The sequence below is a fragment of the Procambarus clarkii genome, chromosome 43, assembly GCF_040958095.1.
Source record: "Procambarus clarkii isolate CNS0578487 chromosome 43, FALCON_Pclarkii_2.0, whole genome shotgun sequence".
Lineage (NCBI taxonomy): Eukaryota > Metazoa > Arthropoda > Malacostraca > Decapoda > Cambaridae > Procambarus > Procambarus clarkii.
In genome coordinates, this window is record NC_091192.1 from 9,154,220 (window position 1) to 9,170,523 (window position 16,304).

The 16,304-nt window shown below is 46.4% G+C and overlaps 1 protein-coding gene across 1 annotated transcript in view; it reads right to left on the reverse strand.

Annotated features, from left to right (window-relative positions):
* The window catches only part of LOC123755726 (rRNA-processing protein UTP23 homolog), a 77,978-nt gene that overhangs the window by 54,315 nt on the left and 7,359 nt on the right, over positions 1-16,304 (reverse strand). The window contains exon 2 of the mRNA XM_045738467.2: positions 11,185-11,321. Coding sequence (XP_045594423.2) covers positions 11,185-11,304 — 120 coding nt within the window. The 5' untranslated portion in view covers positions 11,305-11,321. The remainder of the gene's footprint in view (positions 1-11,184; positions 11,322-16,304) is intronic.

The following is a 16,304-nucleotide window of genomic DNA, read 5'->3' on the forward strand; positions in this document are numbered from 1 at the left end:
GTGAGGGACTGAGTGATGCGTGCTCGTGAGGCGTTTGACCGTGCACTCGCCATGGTGACTCTCGCTAAACTGAGGCCTCCCATGCCATCGGAGCGTGAGCTGGATTTTTTTTCAAAATGGCCGCTGTTTACTAGAGCCCCTGGGCAGCGTATGGGACCCCCAGCTACACCGCGGGCCATTCAAATCGTGCGCGGTACCCATACACTTCATATGAAGTGAAGCGCAGTTGACTGGTAAAACGATTTACACTTCATATGAAGTGATGCGCACTTTAAGGGTTAAACTGCGCAACGCGTCTGCAGGCTCACGTCTGGTTTGCGCAACGCGCCTCCGGGTATTTGTATTTTTCACGTTCCATTCAAAACTCCCGCGGCTACATGGGGTTCACATCAACTTCCTCAGGGCTCTTGTAAACAGACGCCATCTTTAAAAAAAATCGTGGTCCACATTCCCGGGTGTGGGAGCCTCAGTAGTGTGTGAGCAACCAAGGCTGGCGCTCGCAGCATGAGCGCACAGCACTGCTGTTCAGCATGTGACCACAGCATCGCCTAATAATGTCAAAATATATATGTAACTTGTATTATTTAGCTATGATAGTGTTATATTAGAGCCTGAGTGTGATAATGACTGGGTACAATGTTCAAATATCAGTGATTCAATGCTGTTCACGATGTTCACAGCGCTAGCCACAGCACCACAGCATTATTTCATCCATCTAGCAATCTTCAAATGATTTCTTAGGTTCCTTTTCAAAATAAACGTGTGGTCAATTATTCATTTACAGGAATTAGTGACCAGGATTGTGATAATAGCAGGAATGTGGTTATAATTAGTGTTGTGCGTAGTATTGTGGAAGGAGGAATTTTGATGAGGGAGGGCGGGCGAGAATTGAGGTAGCCTCATTGTGTGTGTGGCTGCCACTCTTGTTTTGCTCACCATACTAGCTTAGTGGTTCGCTATGGGCAACACATATGTACATGGGTATATATAGTGTGTGTATATAGTGTAAGAACAGCAACAGGAGAATGTTGAGAGGAGCTATTTTGGTGAGGGAGGTGACGTAATCGTAGCGTCGTCTGCTGTGTGATTTTTCATGCAGTGTATGGTGGCCACTGTACTGTTTGGACACAATACCGGCTTACTTGCATAGTTCTGGTAAATAAAACATGTAGATAGGTATATAGAACATGTGTAATAAGAACTACAGTATAACAATATGGTGGGAGGAGCAATGTTGGCGAGTAAGATGTTGGAGTGAGGGAGACTGGCTGGGTGTGGCTGCTCTCACTCGAGGTGTTCTGAATGTGTTCATAGCCAAATGCTCCTATTGGCCCATACGAGGCAGCTGCTATTGGCCCATACGAGGCAGCTGCTATTGGACCATACGAGGCAGCTGTCATTGGCCCATACGCGGCAGCTACTATTGGCCCATACGAGGCAGCTGCTATTGGCCCATACGAGGCAGCTGCTATTGGCCCATACGAGGCAGCTGCTATTGGCCCATACGGGGCAGCTGCTATTGGCCCATACGGGGCAGCTGCTATTGGCCCATACGGGCAGCTGCTATTGGCCCATACGGGGCAGCTGCTATTGGCCCATACGAGGCAGCTGATATTGGCCCATACGAGGCAGCTGATATTGGCCCATACGAAGCAGCTGCTATTGGCCCATACGAAGCAGCTGCTACACGGTGTTCAGAATGTGTTGATGGTGAATGTATATAGTGTGTGACAATGTATAGTGTGTAAATAGATTGTATATATACACAAATTAGCATGATACATAGTAAATATGTGCTGCATATGTGTACACAAGTTTCATGCACGTAACACAGTGTCTACGGACAGTACGGATGTTGTACTGCGATATTATAGTGTACGTGTTCATTATACATTGGATTGGCACATAAAAACAATGAAAATGTATTTGGAAAGGTGGGCAAAATATGAACGAAAATATATTCGCGGCAACTCGCGCGCCCCGCCCCGAGCGCCCCACCACCCCCGAGAGCTTACGGCACGGGCGCACGGGGAATGATGACGTCATGCCCCAACTTCCAGACCCCATAGCAGCCAAAGTAAGTACAATTTCGACTTTTTTTTCACATACCCATACTGAGGGAAGGGTTTTTGACACTTTAAAAAGAAAAAAGAATTTTTTCCAGAGAATTTATTTCCTGCGCACTGCGGGGGTGTCACATTTGGAGGCAACGCAGTTAAGGGGTTATGGGTTAACATGAGATGGAGTCTTAGGAGTAGAAGGGGTTGAAGGGGGGAGGGGGGTGAGATGAGCCACTTATGACATCATCCTGACCTAGGTTGATGTTGCTATCTACCCAGTCAGCTAATCTTGAACTAAAGGGATTTGATTCTTTACTCATATGTGACGTTAACTTAATTACATGTTTGATATAAGAGGTTATTAATTAGTTACTTTAATACCTGAATTACTCCAAACGTGATAATTTAAAACCAAGGAGAGCTGACAATCTGTTTCTGCATGCCAGTTTTTAATTCCCGAGGGAGTGACCTTCCACCGCTAGTCAGGTACAAACTCACGTCTGACTCCAACTTTAAGTGTAAGAACACGTGGTTCCCTGTAATATTCATGCCCGATCTATAATGAATAATCTCTACAACAAACTAGTTTGTTACATGAGAACCAGACCAAACCACAGCAGGGGACGACGAGGGGGAGTGGACGAAACCAAGGCCGAAGCGACCAACACCCCCAAGTCCGGGTTCCTATAACCAAAACAGGGCAGCCTCGGGCCTTCCGGGGAAGCAGGCAACCTAGCATGTTGCAACAACCTAAACTTACCGTGCAACACCTTTGCTGCCTGTACCCGAATAGAGTTGTCTGTGGACTGGGTAAACTGAGTCACAAACAAGCAACAGAACTCACAGGACTCTGGGTCAAAGGTGTCACCGACCCAGCAGGCAGCGCGACGGAGGCAAAAACAAAGAGTCACCCTGAGACATGGGGACAGAACAACCTCAAACTTGCACAAAGCAACGGGGGACACAGGAGTTTAAATCCATCGGACCCACGCGTCCCCGTGAGGATTCCCAGGGTCCTGAGACGGAACTCACGCTCTGGGAAGCACAGGCAGGGTACTGCTAACTGGCACACAAGTCTGCCAACAAACTTTCTACAAGCTGAACAGCCAAGATGTGTCCACTCATGGGGGCCTAGCAGGGGGAGGGGTACCACCCAGAACACAGATAAAAATGTAAGGTATAGATAGGGGGCAACGAACCAAAGGCAGACCACCCCCACCAGGAAGGAACAAAAACAAAAGAAAAACCCTGCAAGAGGACAACGTACCCAGGCGGAACAGAGCCGGCCGCCATTATAGGTGGTAACTAGCTGTGCAGTACCCTGCTCCCCTACCAGTGCAAACTACCCCATACCCTAAGGTAAACAAGGGAGGAGGAAAACCTCCCAGCACACTCAGGGCAGTCAATTACCAAGCAGCAACAGACCAACAGAGGTAACCCCCAAGGTGACTTGTGGAAGTTGGCCCCAAGCCCCAAGGACAGTACTCACAGAGCACCTAGGAAAGGTGACCCTAGGCACATGCAGCCCGAGTACTTGGGAAATTACTCCTGGCTCGCACACCACCGGAGAAGACTCGCCCCACACAACAATGCACAGAGCAGAGGACAAAAATCAGGAGCTAGAGCCACAGCAACTAATGCCATTCACATCAGCTGTGGATAGGAAGCTGTGTCTAGTAGACACACGAACATTGATTGGTCAGCTTTGCTCTGGTCTGCTCGCTAGTTTATTTTTTCATTCAAAAGGTGACACCCTTAGTGATAACACCTGCATCCTAGGAGCTCCAGAATATTTCACAATGATGATAGTGAGTGGTGACCCAAGGAACATAAAGCTTTGGAAATATAGGCGAGATAACACGAATGTACAAAGTGAAGTGAAAAATTGTTTGAGAAAAAGTTGCCCTAGTGTTCACAGAGCAGATAACAACATTCAAGATGGCCGCCAGCAAGAAGGAAAACAAAACGGAAGTAGATTTTGGGGGTTTTAATGAAGAAAGCATTGATAAAAGCAGTCTACACAACAAATTGTCAAAATTAGATATTATAGTGAACTATCATGTAGAAATAATCAGTAAATTGAAAGAAAGTAATGAGCACTTGAGTAGCAAAGTATCAGCCAGCCAGCCTTAGGGCAATCTGGGAATTTTTTCTAAGATGGCTGCCTCTCACTAGAGGTCCTAAGAGTCCATTTCGTACACAACCAACCTCGTACACATTTAGAATTGGTACAGAAAAATCAAAAAGAGTTTTCTCGGTTGGCGCAGTTTCCCGCCGACCGAGAAGACTCGGTTGGCGCAGTTAAGTGGTTAAATACATGAATGGAGAAATACTAAAGAAATTGTTCACGACTTTTGTTAGACCAAAGCTGGAATATGCAGCGGTTGTATGGTGCCCATATCTTAAGAAGCACATCAACAAACTGGAAAAGGTGCAAAGACATGCCACTAAGAGGCTCCCAGAACTGAAGGACAAGAGCTACGAGGAGAGGTTAGAAGCATTAATGTGCAAAAACTAGAATATTAAAGAAAAAAAGAGGCGATATGATCACTATGTACAAAATAGTAACAGGAATCGATAAAATTGATAGGAAGAATTCCTGAGAACCGGAACTTCAAGAACAAGAGATCATAGACTTAAACTAACGAAACAAAGCTGCCGGAGAAATATAAGAAAATTCACTTTTGTAAACAGAGTGGTAGACGGTTGGAACAAGTTATGTGAGAAGGTGGTGGAGGCCAAAACCGTCAGTAGTTTCAAAGCGTTATATGACAAAGTGTGCTGGGAAGACCGGACACCACGAGCGTAGCTCTCATCCTGTAACTACACTTAGATAATTACGTCAGTCGAAGAACTGAAGGTGTGGGTTGCTGGCCCGAGGAATCTGAGGCTCCCCCTTTTCCCTCCTGGAGAGGGGAGAGCTGCGCAAACAGCGGCGCGCCAAGTGGTGACACCATGCTCGTTTGCTTGTTTTTCTTTGGGGAGTTCTGTCCACTTTTTTGACTTTCAGTAGTAGTTTCAACCAGAATAGGAGGTTTGTTTTTGAATGCTTACCTTTCTGGGTGCCTGACCCGGTCGATGGCAGACATAGAATGTTCCAAATCACATACACTATTCTAAAGGCCACTGCTCCTCGTGCCTCTCTGAGAGAGCCAGGTTCTGGCTCGTGGTCCCTGGTAGGCCTATGAATTCCATTCACACTGATGCCAAAGTCATATAAAGTCATATTACATACCAGCCTGGATAGCTCTGGGGAGCCAAAGGGGCTCCCCCCTGAAAGAGATGATATGATCACCACATACAAAATTCTAACAGGAATCAACTAAATTGACAAGGATGAATTCCTAAAACCAGAAACATACGAATGAGAGGACACGGTTTTAAGCTAAGGAAACAGAGGTGCCAAAAAAATTTGAAAGTTTTCTTTGGAAACAGAGTGGCAGATGGTTGGAACAAGTTAAGTGAGAAGGAGGTGGAGGCCAAATCCATCAATAGTTTCAATGTGTTACAAGACAAAGAGTACTGTACTGGGAAGATGGGACACCATGAGCTTTATCATCCTGTAACTAGGTAATTACATAAGAATTGTAATTACATAGCTCAACTGACAGTTGAAGCATACAAGATCTGCTTGAAGCATGTGATTGTGAGGAGGGGCAGAAAGAGAACCATTCTAGAAAGAGATTGCAGACAACTGTACAGAAGGAAAAAATAATGGAAATGCTTAAAAAGACACAACTATCACACGAAAGGAAAATAAACCTAAACAGGGAGATCGAAGAAATAGAGCAAATGTTGAAGCGATCATACGAGTTTGAGGAAATGGAATTGGAACAGAAAACTATACAAGAGATAAAAAACACAAAATATTTTTTCACATATGCAAAATCAAAATCAAAAACCTCCGCCAGTATTGGACCTTTAACAACTGTGCTGCACCAACTGAGAAAACTCATTCGGTGGGAAACTGCACCAACCGAAAAAACACCTTTTGAATATTTCGTGCCCATTCAAAACACGTGCGAGGTAGGTTGTGTACGAAATGGACTCTTGGGACCTCCAGTGAAAGGATGCCATTTTGGAAAAAATTGCCAGAATGCCCTAGGGCTGCTGGCTGGCTCAGTTCCGAGTGAGCAACCAAGGGTGGCGCACAGGACTCTGGCTCCCAAACACCTGTCGGATTCGGTGTTGAAAGATCGCCCTCTGTCGGTGAAATTCAGACCTTATTGTTTGAAGAACATAAGGGTCATGATATTGATGCAGCTAGACACAATAGGGACCTAACACAAGGTCGACTTTTCTGACTGGAGCTGGAGGAGGCAGGAGTCACACTGCAGCAAGATCCTGGAATATCGAATTACCTAGGCACTGGGAACAGGTTGAGGGCTACAGTGGTGTCCCAGGTTACATAAAGGATCAGGGAAGTGTAAAAGCAAATAAAATACAATAAACAAGTAAAAATGAGTGAAAATAGCCAAGTTGGAAAAGTTTGTTTTCCAGAACAAACTATTTTCAATAACAAAGACGGATGCCGCCGCCATCACGGGGAATGTAAACACACCAACAGATGATTGTTTCAAAGGCGTCTCACCACAAGATATAGGGAAAGGAGATGTTCTTGGCAGGTTAGAGATAATTGAGGATATGCAAAAGAAGTATGAAGAATAAGTGCTTAAATTGGAAGAGAACAATGGAGCTCTCAGGAGTGAGTTTTGCCCTCTAAAAGGAAGTACCTTAAGCAAGGTAAGATTATTATTGCATTAACGAACAAGGAAACAAATCAGGAGGAACAAATCAAGGAACTAGTGACAGAAAATGAGGTATGGAACGTGAAGAGTGGTGACTTTGAAGAAATAAACAAGGAAATAGACTCATATGGTGAACAACTCCAAGGAACCCGGAGGGCTGACATGGAATTAGGCAAGGATCTGCAACTGGAAACTTCATTGACAACTCACATAGAGGAGGTTAATAAAGAACTAGAAAAGTCTAAAGAAGAAATAAAAGAGACATATGCACAAGTTGAAAAAGAGAAAGAGACGATTAAGGAAGTGTGTTTGGAAGTCAAAAGCATAAATGACAAACAATTAAGAAGCGGATCTTAGGCAAGCAATTAGGAGAGAACTGGTAACCAACAGTAAACTGGTACAATGCACAAGTTGAAAAAGAGAAAGAGACGATTAAGGAAGTGTGTTTGGAAGTCAAAAGCATAAATGACAAACAATTAAGAAGCGGATCTTAGGCAAGCAATTAGGAGAGAACTGGTAACCAACAGTAAACTGGTACAAAACACTGTAGATAGAAGTAAGTCCATAATAATTTTGGGATGTTTAGAGAAGGAAATTCCATCTAGGGTGGATAGAGCAGCAGAAGAGATAAAAATCATAGAAAAAATAGTAGGATTAGGAGAAGACCTAAATTCAAAGGAGCATGTCAGTGATCTTAGGAGGATAGGAAATATGAGAAAGACAAGAACCGGCCCATAAGGGTAACGTTTAACCACCGTGCTGTGCGGAGTTTATTGTGAAATTCCCCCGGTGCGCATGAAATAAAGTGTTCCCAAACAATTCTTTTTTCTTCGTAAAATGATAAATTCCCTTCCCTGAACATGTCTATGTAAAAATAAATACCAAATTCCACTTACTTTGGCTGTGGGGACGTGGACAAGGTGCGCTGTGACGTCATCAGGACCTGGTCGTCCGTGGGTGAATCGCCCAGACATGGTCGCGCGGGCCATTCAAGCACCAGGTGTTGCCACAAATATATTTTCAATTATTTGTTTTATGTATTTCCAATGCGGTTTTATTTTTATTTTTTTATCGTATATGATCTATATTTGTGTCCTTTACAATATGTATACAGTAGAACGTTCATAATGTTCCCTTGAGTTGTGATACATGTGTCAGTAATGTGTCCACAATAAATGTTTATTGTCGCAATATTACCAGTTAAAAATTCACTAAAATTACAATATGTACAGTTTCACACACTATTTACACACTAACACACTGTATTACACACTCAGTACTTTGGAAGTGAGTAATAATCAACGAAGTAGCCCATGGTATACAGCGCGACTTCGCTCTCAGTGCATCAGGTACGGATAAATTTTCGCTTCCTGTTTCTTCAATCTGTGTGCATGCAAATAACGCACTCACGTACACCCTTGACTTTAGTACTTGTAGGTTGTATGTAGCCAAGCTTGTAAAGCATAAGGTAGTATTGAAAAGATTATAGGAAAGGATCAATTTTTAAGGTAGTCTTGAAAAGATCGCTTTGTATGGTCCCACACAGGAAGAGATTCAGCATACCTCAAGAGTGTTTGTCAGTCAGAAAGAGATTCAGGTAGCCTCAAAGAGTGTCTGTCAGTCAGGAAGAGATTCGGGTATTTTTTAAAATATCTATGGAAAACACCACCATGCAAACCACTAACACTGTCCATCTATGCTACATGTATCGGATGCATCATCACTGAACGCAGAAAACGATTCATCTATGTATCATCTAAATAAATTGGAGATAGCATAGGATTGCAAGGGTGACGCTCAGAGCTACAACTGGATACGCTCGCTGTATCATCCTCATAGGTGCTGTATCACTTGCATCCGACCTTTGTGTTAGGTCCTTATTGTGCCTAGCTTACCCAATATTATGACCCTTATGTTCTTCAAACAATAAGGTTTAAATTTCACTGGCAGAGCGCGATCTTTCAACACAGCGTCGGACAGGTGTTTGGGAGCCAGATGCGTGTGCGCTACCCCATGGTTGCTCACTCAGTACTAACACAGCCAGCAGCCCTAGGGCATTCTGAGAATTTTTTCCAAGATGGCTGCCTCTCACTGGAGGTCCTAAGAGTCCATTTCGTACATAACCAACCTCGCACACATTTAGAATGGGTACGAAAAAATCAAAAAGAGTTTTCTCGGTTGGCACAGTTTCCCACCGACCGAGAATACTTGGTTGGCGCAGTTAAGTGGTTAATCAACTGAGCTATGACATAGTCAAAAGAATTGCAACCAGAAGTTCTAGTGAACTTACTTGGATCCTGCAGCCTCTCCGAGACACAAACCAGGATTTTACACAATTCCCCATGCACTCGAGCTATGTCAATAGTCCGTTTTAACTCTTCGCCCTTACTTCATTACACACAAATCACAACAGCGTGATGCATCAAATAAACAAATCCACAAGGGCCATGACGAGGATACGAACCTACGTCCGAGAGCATCCCAGACGCTGACTTAATTGACTGAGCTACGACATGGTTTGTGTCTCAGAGATGCTGCAGGATCCAAGTAAGTTCAGTAGAACTTCTGGTTGCAATTCTTTTGACCATGTTGTAGCTCAGTCGATTAAGGCAGCGTCTGGGATGCTCTCGGACGTAGGTTCGAATCCTCGTCATGGCCCTTGTGGATTTGTTCATTTGATGCATCACGCTATTATGATTTCTGAGTGTAATACAGCGAGTGTATCCAGTAGTAGACGAGCGCCACCCATGCTCACCCGTGTTATCCCCAATTTCTATAGATGATACTATAGATGAATCGTTTTCTGGGTTTAGTGATGATGCATCCAATACAAGTAGCATAGATGAATAGTGTGTTAGTGGCTTCCATGGTGGTGTTTACTGCCAGTAATGATGGTGGCAATACAAGGTGTACAGATGAATTCACAAGGTAGGACTGTGATAATTTTGTAACATACAAACCACAATTTGATGATTCATTGGGTGCAACACCAACATTGGTGTTGCACTCACTTTCCCATATACAGATGAAGATATGAATGATACCAGGACAGTTATGAGATACCAGGACAGAATTTTGTCATTGAGCTTTTCCTAGGTCTTTCCAAGAATAACTGGATTTTTTCAATTCTACCTTACAAAGTGATCTTTTCAAGAATAGCTGAATCTCTTCCAAAATACATGAAACTCTTCCAGAATACCAGAATCTTTTTCAATTCTTCTCAACAAAGTTATCTTTTCTAGACTACCTTACAAATTGATCTTTTCCAATAGAGGGTAATCTTTTCAAGACTACCTGACACTTCACAAGCTTGACTACATACCACCTACAGGTATTAAAGCCAAGAGTGTACATGAGTGCAATATTTGCAAGCATACTGAATGAAGAAACAGGAAGCAAAAATCTGTTTGCACCTGGTGCATCGAGAGTGAAGTCGCGCTATGTACCATGGAATGCTTCTTTGATTAATCAAATCACTCACTTCTAAAGTACTGTACTGTGTAATACAATATGTTACTGTGTAAATAGTATGTGCAACTGCACATACTGTAATTTTAGTGTATTTTGAACAAGTAATATTGCAACAATAAACATTTATTATGGACACATTACTGACACATGTACCTTACCTTGAGGTTACCTTGAGGTGCTTCCGGGGCTTAGCGTCCCCGCGGCCCGGTCGTCGACCAGGCCTCCTGGTTGCTGGACTGATCAACCAGGCTGTTGGATACGGCTGCTCGCAGCCTGACGTATGAGTCACAGCCTGGTTGATCAGGTATCCTTTGGAGGTGCTTATCCATTTCCATAATGTATCACAGTTCCATGGAACATTATGAATGTTCCACTGTATACATATTGTAAAGGACACAAATATGCATCATATACAATAAGAAACTAATTATAAAGCATTGAAAATACATAGAAAAAAATTGTAAATATATTGGTGGCAACTTGTGAGGCTTGAATGGCCCGTGCGACTGCGTCTGGGAGCTTCATGCACGGGTGAACAGCCTGTGATGACATCACGCACGCATTTGTTCACGTTCCCACAGCCAAAGTAAGTGGAATTTGATATATATATTTTTTATATGTGCATGTTCAGGGAAGGAAATTTATCATTTTATAGAGAAAACAAAATTTGCAAACACTTGATTTTCAGCGCACAGGGAGAATTTCATAATAAATGTGGTGCATCACAGTCGTTAACCCAATAATGGTGACAAGGCAATTAACAATGACTAGTACAAATTTTTTTTACCTTATGAGAATGAACCAAGTTAAATTAATAAATTTAATTTAGACATACTTCTTACTAAGATTCCCCTAGGTAATGAAAAAATATTATTGGGCAATTAAGTTGTGCAAAAATCACTTACTTCTAAAGCAGCTCTACAAAATGTGCCATCCAGCATAACATTATATGGTGGTCTCAGGTTAAAGTTGTGTTGGAAAAATCCTAATATTCTTTGGGCTTTCTTATAACGTTTTATTTTCATGGTTGTCCCAGATTCCTCTGAAAAAAATAATGCAAATTACCAAGTAATTATCACGAGATTAAAACACAAGAAATATAACTACTATGTGCTAGGTAGCAGACACTGCTGCTAGAGTAGAAAAACAATTACAGTATATATATTTGTACAAGATGTTACAATGAGTTATTTTGTTACGAGTGTTGTTAATTAAAATTATTTTTTCACACTAGCTATATTTTACCAAGCCAGAACACCCTACTGCTGTTAGCTTCCTCAACTGTATGAATTCCTGCTTCCTCATACCCTTAATCACTAGACCTACTAGAATCACTGATAGCACTGCCACGACTCTAGATCACATCTGGACAAACATAACCTCTCCGCTTACTTCAGGTATAATCACCGATAGCACTACAGACCATTACCCCACATTTCTCTTAACTAACATTAGCAAACCACCTCTTGAGTCAAGAGAGATACGTTTTAGACTGCACAATGAAACTGCTATAGACAATTTTATAACTGCTGCTGATAATGTCAACTGGGAGTCCGAGTTAGGTAACATAGAGGACATCAACCTAGCAGTGCAATCTTTTCTTCAAAAAACTCTTAGCCTTTATAATACCCACTGTCCTATGCTTACAAAACAAGTCACAACCAAAAGGCTCAACAATCCCTGGCTTACAAAGGGAATACTTAAATCTATTAATAAAAAACATGACCTTGAGAAGAAGTATAGGTTAGGAATTGTCTCCAAAGAATTCTCAAAGAATTACTCATTATTGCTATCTAAGATAATTAGACGAGCCAAAACTAAATACTACGAAGATAAATTTACCCAAATAAAGAGCAACATTAAACAAACTTGGAGTACAATTTCACAAATATTGGGATCAAAGAAGTCTTTAAATAACACACCGACTCTACTGTCTAATAACGATGGTCAGCTTTCAGCCTCAGATTCTGCTATTGAGTTCAATAGGTTCTTCTCTTCCATTGGTTCATCCCTTGCAAATGATATTCCATCTTCCAGTACTGACATTAAGGACTATCTTACAGGTAACTATCCACAGTCTCTGTACCTAAAGCCTATTAATTCCACTGAAGTCAATGAGATAATCCTTTCCCTTAAAACCAAGTCTGGTGCCCTTGAGGAGATTCCAACTTTAATTTACAAAAAACCAGCGTTGAATGTAATGAAACGCCATTTTCTGGGTGAGTCCCGGAGGCTCCCCGGAGCTATCCCAGGCTGATATGCTAATGTCAGACTTTGGCATCAGTCATGTGTATGGAGTTCTTAGGCCTACCGGGGACCACGGCCAGAACCGGGCCCCCTCAGAGAGGCAAGGGGAGCAATGGCCTATAGAAGCCCCCGTGTAGTTGGAAGCATTCTATGTCTGCCATCGACCGGAACAGGCACCCAGAAAGGTAAGCGCCCCAAAACAAACCCCTATTCTGGTGAAAATTGCTACCAAAAACCGAACTAGTGGATAGAACTCCCCAACCGAAAACAAGCAAACTAGTGTGACGTCACACACTGCCGCGCCGCTGTCTGCGCAGCTCCCCCCTCCCTGGGAGGGGGAAGGGGGAGCCCCAGACCCCCCGCGCCGGCTACCCACACCTCAGTTCTTGAGGCTGGATGTCAAAAACACGAAAAACCGCCGACCGGAGGGAGGGAGGGATGCCGGGAGCCTCCAGGACTCACCCAGAAAATGGCGTTTCATTACATTCAACGCTGGTTTTCTGGGGGGAGCCCCGTTGGCTCCCCGGAGCTAACTACCCACAGACAGAAAAACCAGCGTTGAATGTAATGAAACGCCATTTTCTGGGTGAGTCCCGGAGGCTCCCCGGAGCTATCCCAGGCTGATATGCTAATGTCAGACTTTGGCATCAGTCATGTGTATGGAGTTCTTAGGCCTACCGGGGACCACGGCCAGAACCGGGCCCCCTCAGAGAGGCAAGGGGAGCAATGGCCTATAGAAGCCCCCGTGTAGTTGGAAGCATTCTATGTCTGCCATCGACCGGAACAGGCACCCAGAAAGGTAAGCGCCCCAAAACAAACCCCTATTCTGGTTAAAATTGCTACCTAATACCGAACTAGTGGATAGAACTCCCCAACCGAAAACAAGCAAATTAGTGTGACGTCACACACTGCCGCGCCGCTGTCTGCGCAGCTCCCCCCTCCCCGGGAGGGGGAAGGGGGAGCCCCAGACCCCCCGCGCCGGCTACCCACACCTCAGTTCTTGAGGCTGGATGTCAAAAACGCGAAAAACCGCCGACCGGAGGGAGGGAGGGATGCCGGGGAGCCTCCGGGACTCACCCAGAAAATGGCGTTTCATTACATTCAACGCTGGTTTTCTGGGGGGAGCCCCGTCGGCTCCCCGGAGCTAACTACCCACAGACAGAAAAAGAGGGACTTACCCGGGAGGCGGTCGTCGCTCACCCCTCAACTCGAAGCCGAGACAACTGGCTGCAACCGCCGACCCAAAGCAACACAGGCCCGACGAGGGCCAGGGACATTCACAAGGTAACGAGCAGCCAGGACCCTGTTTGACCGCCAAAATCCCCGCGCCCGAATATCAGACCAAGACATATTCCCAAAGACGGCAGCAAGAGCCGCGAACTTACGAACGTCATGGGCACGGGGATAGACCGCAGGCTGGCTAGACCTAATAACCCTGCGGACGACCTGAGAGACCCGAACCCGCGAACAGGGAAGAAGGGAAACCGGATCAACCCACAGCGCGTCCCCGGACACAGAAGCTGTGGCGCGCAAATAACGGCGAAGCGCCGCAACCGGACACAAAACATGATGCACCCCCGGCCTGACCAACCAAGCATCAACCACCCATGGACCCCTCCGGAACGCAGCAGTCTCATTCTTCGCCAGAAAAGAAGGAGACGGCTGCAAACGAACAAAACTATCACCACGACCAAAAGAGCAGAAACCCCTGCGCCGGAGGAGAGCATGAAGCTCCCCTACCCGACCCCCAGAGGCCAAAGCCAACAAGAAAAGTGCCTTGGAAAAACAATCCTGGACCGAAGGGGCCACAACGAAACGAGGAGATGAAAGGAAAGCGAGCACTCTGTCCAAAGACCAGGATGGCTCAGGCGACGCATGAGCAGGCCGGAGGTGAAACAATGCACGAGACAGCTTGCGAAACGGCGCAGACGTAACATCGATACCGAAAGCAAGCTGAAGCGGCTCCGCCAGCGCCGCACGATACGAAGCGACAGTGTTAGGCATAAGATGACGGTCCTGAAACAACCACGAGAGGAAGGACAAGACCACCCGAACAGACAAGGAGCTAACACGACGAAGACGCAAAAAGAAACGGAAGGACCGCCAGGAAACTTCATACTGCCGCCGAGAAGAAGCCCTCAGGTGGGACACCAACAAGGAGGCCACCTGATCACCATAGAGATGATGATAGACTCGAGTCAAAAAAACCATACGCGAAGACTCGAGGAGAAGATCGAACCAGCTACGTGACGTACCGGCCTGATCTGCTGAAAGAGGCGGAGCCGCGGGAAAACCCTCGGGTTCGGACACCGAGCAACCAGCGCCTGAAACCAAGGCTGGGCCGGCCACCAAGGGGCCAGAAGGACAACTCTCCCCCGGTAAGTCTCTAAGCGAGTCAGGACCTGGAGCAACAGCCGAACTGGGGGAAAGAGGTACAGGAACCCCCACCTCGACCAGTCGAGCCGAAAGGCATCGACCCCGACGGCCTCGCAATCGGGGAAGGGCGCCGCATAAACGGGAAGACGCCGCGACCACGCCGACGCGAAGAGGTCCACTTCGGGGCGCCCGAACGTCTGGCAAAGCCAACGGAAGGACTCGTCGTCGACCGTCCACTCCGTGGAGAGGGGAACGAAGCGAGACAGGGCGTCGGCCAAGACGTTGGACACGCCCCGTACGTGAACCGCCAGGAGAGCCAAACCCCGAGAACTCAGCAGACGAGTCACCCGAAGCGACCAACCCCAAAGAGACAAGGACCGCATCGAACCCCCGCGGTTCAGGCAATGAACCACCGGAGAGCAGTCCGAATGGAGCCGAATCGTCGATCCGCGGGCCACCCGAATCCTCCCCAGAGCAAACCACACTGCCGCGAACTCCCGCACCGTACTGTGAGCTCGACGGAAGGACGGATCCCAACGCCCCTGGCCGGCCTGGTGAGCACTGGTCACAAAACCCCAGCCGAGAGACGACGCATCCGTGTACACATCGAGCGAGGGCTCGGGTAGGCGCCAAGGCACTGAACCCCAAAAAACCCGAAGAGGAAGCCGGTGACGCAGCAACCGACGCAAGGCCCCCGGGGGTCGAACTCTGCGATCGCGAGAGAGGCGGAAGGGGGAACCCCGAAGGAACCAGAACAGCCGTCGAAGCCAAACCCGACCCGGCGGGTAGACCACCATCGCGAAGTTCAGGCTCCCGCACAGCCCCTCGAGCAACCGCCGGGTGACCCGAGGGCCCTCCAGAAACAGACGAAGGCGGGACCGCAGCCGCAGGAGAGACTCCGGAGGGAGAGACAAGGAGGCGGTCCGAGAGTCCCACACGAGACCCAGCCAAGTCCGAACCTGAGAGGGAACCAGATGGGACTTCCTCCAGTTCACCAAGAACCCGAACCCGGCGAGCTGGGAAAGAACCAAATCCCTGGCTAGCAAGCAAGCTGACTGGCTGGGAGCCCAAACCAGCCAGTCGTCGAGGTAGGCCAACACCCGAACACCTAGGAGACGCAAACGAGCCACCACAACCCGCGTAAGGCGTGTGAACACGCGAGGTGCCAGGTTCAACCCGAACGGGAGACAACGAAAGCGGTAACTCAGACGCCCCACTACAAAACCGAGCCAGTCCCTGAACCGCGGATGAATCGGGACATGCCAATAAGCGTCCCGGAGGTCCAGGGACACCATCCAAGCACCCGGCTCCAAGAGGAGCCGAACCTGAGACAGCGTAGTCATCCGAAAGGAGGGGCAATGAACCCAGGGGTTCAGACGGGACAAGTCCAGAATGAACCGCA